Genomic DNA, 8,316 nt, shown 5'->3' with positions numbered 1-8,316 from the left:
CCCGATAATATTATTTCCTTATTTATTTGCACCTAACTTCCAAGGGCTTTGACCTCCATGAATCTTGGATGTAATCCTCATTTTAGTTGTAAAACTAAACATATTTTAAAAAATTAATTGACGGGATTGAAAGTAAATTAAGATCGAAGTGAAAATATCATCCCAATTTCTTAAACATTTTCATGGCTTCACCAATTCAAATCACCATTTCACAAATCTCAAGATAAGGAGAAAGACAAAGAAAACTACTCAGATCTTATGGGGAAAACACAACAAAACATGGAATTCATATATAAAATCAAAGCCATACAAACTACAATAATAAATAAACTTATCTTTAATTTCTCCCTAGGAATGCTCCTCGAAGTTCCTCTGAATCTTTTGCTTTCTTTACAGCACACAGAATTCCTCTTTGAAGCAGCAAGGAGGAAGAAATCTCTCACTTTCCCTCCACTCTTAGAATCTCTCGAAGAATTCCTCACAATTTTTACACACTAGAAAACCCTAATGAAACCTTTCTAACCTCCAGGAACTCTATTCTCTTCTCTATTTTCAACCAAATCTTTTAAAGTTGTGGATGAGTGAGCATTCTTTTAAAGTTGTGGATGAGCTTTCCCAAGCGTTACTTAAGCATCCCTTCAAAATTAAGCCTGATTGGGCGCCTGATTGGGCATAACAACCGAGCTCGCCGTCAGCGGCCTCGAGGGTGCCGTCGGCGGACATTCTTAATGAATTAATTCTGGAGTCTCAGGGAAATCTCGCCTTCGATGGGGTCGATGGCGCCGTCGGCGCCCTAGTTCAATTCTTCACATTTTGGCTCTTTTCGCTTCTTATTCGCTCTTTTTTGCTTCTTTTTGCTCCAATGACCCTAATTCATCATTCCTGCAACAAAACATCAAAAATACCTTTCTTTAAAGTGCAATATCATAAAAAATAATATAAAATAGGTATAAAAATCTCAACATATTTTCCTTTGGTCAGTAATCGTCATAAAGTTATGCTACGGATTGAAATCTACATCCCAAGGCTAGTAAAGAGATTAAAGTGAATATATAAAGCGAGGAGAAGCTTTATAAAAAATTGGATTCACTGAATTCTTTTTAAATTTAAAACTTCACTACACTCCAATGCTTACTAATATCTAGGATGTATGAGTAAATCTTTTTAAAAGGAGTGCTTAAATTCTATTTTTTTCCATCTAAGATACTATTGTTAACATGTGTTTATTTATTTTTGAAGTAAATAGGAAATCTGGTTTTTTTAGTTGGATGCAAGGTTTCTTATACTCTAGGGCTACTAGTTTACTAGAGTTATCCTACTTTTACACTATGAATTTCTTGATGCATAATTGTTGAAAGTTTCTATGAATCCACTCCCTCAAATTAAATAACTTGATATTTAAATTTTTGTGTTACTTGAGGATAAGTAACCTTTTTGTTTGGGGGATTTTTATATGTAAAAAAGAATGCATAAATTCCAATATGTTTTTGCATATTTTTATGGATAAAATTGTACTTTAAAGAAATGTATTTTTTATATTTTTTTGTAGGTATAACAGGTATTAGAAGTGGAGCAATGTTGAGGGGACATGGAGTAAAGTTGTGAAGGCTTGGAGCAAAGGAGCTCACAAGAGACTTGGTGCTTGGGTGTCAGACCCTTGGGCACTTAGGCACTAGTAATTGGGTGCCAAGGCACCACTTTATTGGCTTTTAGGCACCAAACTCTTAGGTGCTTAGGCACCCATACATGACTTGGCAGGTAGAGACTGGCGCCAAGGTGCCAGCCCCTTGGTGCATAGGCGCCATCAACTGCTTGAGATAGTTTTGAGCAGTTCAAGCACACGACTTATTGAGTTATTCAGATAACAAGAGTGCTATATTGTGCTATGTATTGAAGTATAATGGGGAGTTTTGGGAGGAGAAGAATGAGGTTTGCTAGAGGTTTCTTGTAGGATTGAGTAAGAGAGCTTATGTGAGGGAATTACAGAGGACTTGAGTTGTATTCTGAGGAGAGTGTTTAGAAGAGAAGCAAGTAGTTCAAAGATCTTTGGTGGAGCATTTTCTATTCTTTGTAAAGGAGAGAAAGATAAGTGATGTAGTTTCTATTGATTTTATTTCTTTGTGTGCAAATATTTAGTGGATTCTCTTGATTTCAATAAAGCTTGGTGGTTTGTTCTTCATGCTTTTTGATTAATTATCTTTACCATTCTTTGTGAAGTTTGAGTAGGATGTGTAAGACTGCAAAATGTTTCTAGAATTGATTTTTAAATTCTTAATGTGATGAATAACCTTCCGAATTTCATTTAATTTTTCATTTAGGCCAAGCGAATCGTTAAAATTTATTGTGATCCATAATAACTCGGGAGAGATATGGTGGAATCAACTAGGTTAGTCACATTAAACTATAGGGTATGGTGGAAGTACTTTCTAGGGAGATGCAAATATTAGGGAAATAGTCTTGGATGGGTTCAAGTTGAAATTTAAAAATTTAAAGCCAATTTATCTAAACTTCTTTATGCAGCTGAGAGAGGGTAAAGAAGAGAGTTGCTCCTATTTGTCGCTTGCTACATTCACAATTGAAACTTTATATTTCTTATGCTCCACTTTATTCATTACAAGGAAGGGTAACTTTATAACTTGATATTCACCAATTCAAATAGGATAAGTTGGAAATTTATAAGATTTAGCATTTTAAAAAGTTTGCAATTCAGTGGGAGTATTTTGTAAAGCTTTTACTTAATTTCAATTCTAGGCTAAGAATGAAAAATAGTAAACTAGAAATTTTCCTAAGTCTAATTCTCTCATTCTTTGTGGGATCGATATTTCAGACAAAAAAAAAAAAAAACCGATATTACTGATACGACACGTACAGTTGCGTGAGACCTTAGAGTGTGAGTGCACCTGGAAATAGGGTATTAGTAGTTACAAGTTATTATTGTCCCTTGGTGCTAAAAATTATTATTTTCTCAGTAAGTTATAATTTATTATTATCTTCATTAGCATATTTTCATATGTCTGACATTTTTTCATATGACTAGCATTTTTAATATGTCTGGGGCCTTTCCATGGCAAGGTGCATCCGACGAGTTGGCTAACAAGTTGGCTGGGGTGGCCGACCGATTGAGGTGGCTGGCCAGTCTCTGCTATTGTTGGCATTTTTCGAACATACAAATTCAAATACATAAAACACATTTGTTATTATCTTGATTAGACCATTTACATGCAAAATGACATAATCATTTCCTTAAATGGAAAAGCTCGAGTTTTTTCCAATATTAGTCAAAGTAGTAATCTTTTTTATGCCACACATGTAATTGTTGCAACCAAAATCAAGAAACCACATGTTTTATTGATTGATTTTGCTGCTATCAACAACACTTCTTAATTTTCTAATCAAATTTTCTTACATTATTCTTTGTGATAGCTGTAGTGATCCACTACGGCCTTATTAAATGACATGTTGCATCCTCTTTCCTCTTTGCTTTCTACGATTGTTACCTTTCTCTCATGAAGACTTATTGCAGATTCTTTGTGATAGTTGTGAAGTTGTGGGTATCCACTATCAAAAGACATGGCCCGCATTGAACTTCTAATATATTTATGCAATTTATATGATAACCATAGCCCTTTAAGATGATTCCAAATAACTCCTCATTACAAAAAAGAGAAAAAAAAAGGAGAAATAAATTTGCCGCATTTCATAAAAATGCCCTTATTACAATTCCTTATAAATCAATACTTCTAAATGATGAGATAATTTTTTTTTAACAATAATAAAAAACAAGCATATAAGGAGAAAAAATTGTTGTTAAAACGGAGTAAACGATCAAGTTTAGTACGATTTTTGGTTTGCACAGTCCAAATTTGGCCCCACATCGACGTTAAATATCCGAGCATATCTCTTATAATAACCAATTCGATTGTTAGCCCTTGGGTCGTCTGGGATTCCGCACTCAAGACCACCATTAATAATGTTGGTAACGAGACCGAACCCGGCTGTCCTATTATTTGCCAAGTCAGTCGCACTAGGGATGAACTGGCCCACCATTACATCATGGCACGACGGTTTCTCACCTCTCGCTGTCATCCAGAACCACAGTGCAGTCTTGAATGCTAAATCAGATCGGTTTGCCACCAACTCGGGCTCCCTCAACCCGTCGAATCCAAGAGCCAACCCAGCCGGTCCATAGTTGTAGTTCCTATCATTCGTTAATTTGATGTTTCTTAATATCCATGATTTCAAGTTATGCATTTGTTAAAAGAGAATTTGGGAGTGTAGACTTACCATGAGAGTTGGATGGGTCCTCTTCCTTTGTAGCTTTTGTTTTGATAGCAAGGCCATTTGGTGTCCGTTGAGTCGCAGTAGTTAGATGATGGATTGACTTCTTCTTTAAAACACAATCCCCAAGCATATGGTCCGTCTGGAGCCGTTGCCCATCCTCCTGTTAAGACATCCAGATAAATTTTTTAATTGCAATTATTTTATATCTTAAGCTCTTTTCCAAACAATTTTTTTATTTCCTCCTATTTTCTTTTCAAAACATATTTGAATGATATTATATACAGATACGACCTTCTCCCAACCTATTCCACGTCTCGGTCAAATTAAATTTTAAATTAAATTAAACAAATATAAGCACAGCTTGACTTGCTCTCTGCCTTAAAAAAAAAAAAAACGAAATTCAAAAATAAAGGGCATTTACATGCGTGCCGCCAATTTCTTCTATATTGACATAGCTAAAGCCTAAATTTTAATTTTTACATTCATATCACTAACATCTTTAACATCAGTGAAAAACATATAACATATGCTAGCTTTTCTAAGGACAAATGCACATTTTATGCATAGCTTTATAAAGCCAAATTGTTATAAATGTAAATATCAAAATTTGGGAGTTTACTATACAAATCATTAAAAATTTTGTTATGTGTACCTAAATTTGTCCAGTACCTTCAAAATTTTATCGTTTGTTTTTTGTTCGAGTCTTCTTTGTTTCATCTTTATTATCAATTTATCATTAATTCATTTACATCACCGAATGTAATAAAAATCTCTTGCTTAAGCTTACCTTGTTACTATTTCTTCCAAAATAAAATTTTAATTAATACAAAATGAATCTTTAGTTTTATCTTCTCTTATCTTTGGCTAAAAAAATTATTTAAATGATAAAAAAATAAATAATATATCTTATCTTAACTTATCTCAATTGTTTTTCATAAAAAAGTTAAACAATCCTGAAGTAACGTCTTAGACATGCTTCAAGTCTAAATTTAAAAAACAATATATATTATGCAATATAAACTATGAGACTAAATATCAAATTCATAAGAATTTCAAAGTGGCTAATTGATTTTTTTAATATATTTTTTTTTATTTTGTCAAGTTCTACATTAGATAAACTATGCTTTATATCTAATTATTTCGTTTATACTAAAATTTTGTTTTATGTTCAATATAAAGAAAATATATGGTTTATATCATTTTTAGAATTAATAAATAGAAAAATACCAATGCATCCTCCCAAATCTCATCCACCCACTTCTATAAATTGCCACTTTTTTTGTCGAGCATTATTTTTTCATAAATTACTCCTAGCTCTCTCTACAACTATGGCGATTATAGAGTAAGATTCATATGAGCTCATCCACCATGGGATGATTCAACAAAGCTTTGTCAACTACATTCTCTATAATTCATGTCATTGAGAATTTTATTCTCCCTTGATGTCTTGCTTCTAATTTTTACTTCATTAGCTATTTGGCTTGTTTTTAGTAACAAATATGATGCTTGAAATAATAGTTCCTGCATTATGTTAGTACATCTTTAAATAGCATTCATGGGAGACATTGTACTTGATGTAAAATGAATGAGTTGGGTTTTCCCTCAACCAATTTCACTTTTCTAATTTACTTACTCCTAATATTTTTAATTGTTGGTATCTTTGCTCTTCTTTTTTTCCATTCATTTTATTGCCTCCAAATATCGACCATTTATAAATGTACAAGAATTGCTAATTCATTATTAGTAAATTTGAACTAATTAATTATTCTTTTTGGCCTACTATAAAATTTAATCATATTATAATATCCTATTAGAGCAACTAAGGCTTTTCATGGGATCCCGACACTGGGGATCGTGCCATTCGTTTGGTTGAAGTTTAATTTAAACGGATTAATAATGTTAGAAACTGTAATCTTATATCACAACATTTTTAAATTTGTTTTCAAAAGAGCTTCTATAAACCAAGAAGTGCTGTCAAACAAACCCTAAATGATATCAGTTTGAATTTTGCTGGAATAAAGATAGGTAATGGGGGTGAAAATCATATACTGATTTCAATTTGTCTAAAACCATAACGTCTGTTGATCTGGCTCATCGCATAGTAAGTCTAAGTCTCCATGGAGTAGTGTCGTAAGTTATAAGAATCAAAAGTACTGATAAAAATATTTAAAATTTTATATGCTACGTAAAATTGTTTTCATATCTTTTGAAGCCAACCAATTTGTTCCTATAAATAACTAGAAGAAAAAAATGATAAAAACCAAGATAAATGCAAAGAAGGAAAAAAAAAAGGATTAGTTTAACTGGTCTCTGGATCTCGTATCCCTGATTCTATTACGATCCGCTAATAAAGTTTACACTTCGTCCAAACACCAACTAAAATTCGGCCAAATTTTTATGGCACAATTCCAAAGATTCAAATTTTAAACGTTCGCACAAGCTGTTAAAATTTTAATAGTAGAGGCTGTAGAACCATCGCTTGATATTAAGATAAATAGATGTGAATCATGCTGTGATTTACTTTTAAAAGACCACATTTCAAATAATTTTGCCAATACATACATCTTTTCGGCAAGATTTGGAAATCCCCCTCGAACTACATTTATAAGATTTGAGCTAACTTATAGCAACTATAAAGATAAAAATTTGATGTAAGATTAAAAAGTAGTATAAACCTGTGGTCTCGTGAGATATCTGAGCAAGGAAAGCTGCGAGCTCTCGCTTGCGAGTATCCAAGCATCCTGTACTGGCGAATTTGGGGAAACATTTCGTTGCTGCGATGAAAGCATCGTAAGGGTAGAAGCCCTTTGCAGGACACGCGTTGTCATCCTTATGCAAGAAGATGCTTTTGTATAGATCCTCTGAGATTAGTTCTGAGATCGAGCAATCACGGGGTTCATGTCGAGCCTCTGTGCTCCGATAGCAGCACAAAAGGCAGATGAACGGCAGGAGAAGGAAAAGAAGGGGAAGAGAATATGAGATGGCCATGGCTGATATGCTATTAGGAGAGATGTTTGCTTCCTTCGATCTGTCTAGGATTTTTATAGATTTCAGAGGAGGTTAGTTGACATGCTTTCTGCGATTTGCCTTTCTGTTTGATGAATTGATAGGCCGTGTGGAATATGTCAACCTTTTGAACTTAGTGCAGAGTCTGCTAACTTGTACCGTGTTGGGCGGCGCTTGAGATTTCACACACGAGAAGATGTGGTTGGTGGTGCAGTCGCTACTGATCTTGATTCTTTGGATGTGATGTTGATGAACTTGATTTATTTATATATTTGAGAAAAAGCAAAATTTAAACGCAACTACTAATTCGTTTATACGAGAATGCTGATATCCGATAACCGGCTTGAAATGAAATTAAAAAAACAAAAAAAGTAGTTATTATTAGATTTGATAGAAGAAAAACAATGGATAAATTGTTCTTTAGCGTAGATCAAATCAAATTGGGCAAATTCGACAATATGTGGCTACGGATTTTCTTAATTAAATTTTATAAATTTATTTAATGAGATTGTCATTTTAAATTAACTTTTAAAATGGATGTCTCGGAAAAGAGAGAGAGAAAGGAAGGTTCAACTACAAAGCTAAAAATGCTCTTATAAAAGAACTTACACGCCGTCTGAGTTGGGAAGCCTTCTAAACGACCTAGGAAAACTAAACACTCATATGTGAAAATGTATGCTGGGTCTGTCAGGTTGGAGAAGTGTGTCGGCACTATTTTTGGTGTGGGGTTTTCCCGTAAGAAGCTGTCGGTCATCGGAATTGAAATCCCGTTGCCCGCTTCGGAAGGACGTTAAAAAAAAAAATTAGTTTTGAAAAAGATGAAGTCAAACTGACCCCATAATTTTCATAGTTTAAATGAAAGAGCGCTTTACCTCAAATCCTGTATCTATCCCGAATGATGAACACAAGAATTGAGGGTGAGACTCAATCAAATAAACTAGAGAAAGTTATGACATCCGTTTGGTCTGCGAAACCAATGTATTGGCCGACAAATTCCCCTATTTAATATAAGGAATTAAATAGGGTTTA

The 8,316-nt window shown here is 33.6% G+C and overlaps 1 protein-coding gene across 1 annotated transcript; it reads right to left on the bottom strand.

Moving 5' to 3' along the window:
- Positions 1 to 3,694: 3,694 nt before the first annotated feature.
- Positions 3,695 to 7,498, bottom strand: LOC110037838 (chitinase 10-like). Its single transcript, XM_020742566.1, has 3 exons — positions 6,957 to 7,498; positions 4,285 to 4,441; positions 3,695 to 4,198 (listed from the first exon to the last, which is right to left on the bottom strand). The coding sequence occupies exons 1-3, from the start codon at positions 7,267 to 7,269 to the stop codon at positions 3,832 to 3,834; spliced, it is 837 nt and encodes a 278-aa protein (XP_020598225.1). The 5' UTR covers positions 7,270 to 7,498; the 3' UTR covers positions 3,695 to 3,831.
- Positions 7,499 to 8,316: the final 818 nt, after the last annotated feature.

The sequence above is a fragment of the Phalaenopsis equestris genome, unplaced genomic scaffold (genome assembly GCF_001263595.1).
Source record: "Phalaenopsis equestris unplaced genomic scaffold, ASM126359v1 Scaffold225665, whole genome shotgun sequence".
NCBI classification, from domain to species: Eukaryota; Viridiplantae; Streptophyta; class Magnoliopsida; order Asparagales; family Orchidaceae; genus Phalaenopsis; species Phalaenopsis equestris.
The sequence above is the reverse complement of the archived record's forward strand: the minus strand, read 5'-3'. Positions and strand labels throughout refer to the sequence as shown.

What these genes read in the sequence shown, in the direction of transcription:
- LOC110037838 (XM_020742566.1), bottom strand. Translation starts at nt 7,269, where the DNA reads ATGGCCATCTCATATTCTCTTCCCCTTCTTTTCCTTCTCCTGCCGTTC. An exon ending in GATATCTCACGAGACCACAG is followed by an intron (nt 4,442 to 6,956) that starts GTTTATACTACT and finishes ATGTCTTAACAG; the next exon opens with GAGGATGGGCAACGGCTCCA. An exon ending in GGACCCATCCAACTCTCATG is followed by an intron (nt 4,199 to 4,284) that starts GTAAGTCTACAC and finishes AACGAATGATAG; the next exon opens with GAACTACAACTATGGACCGG.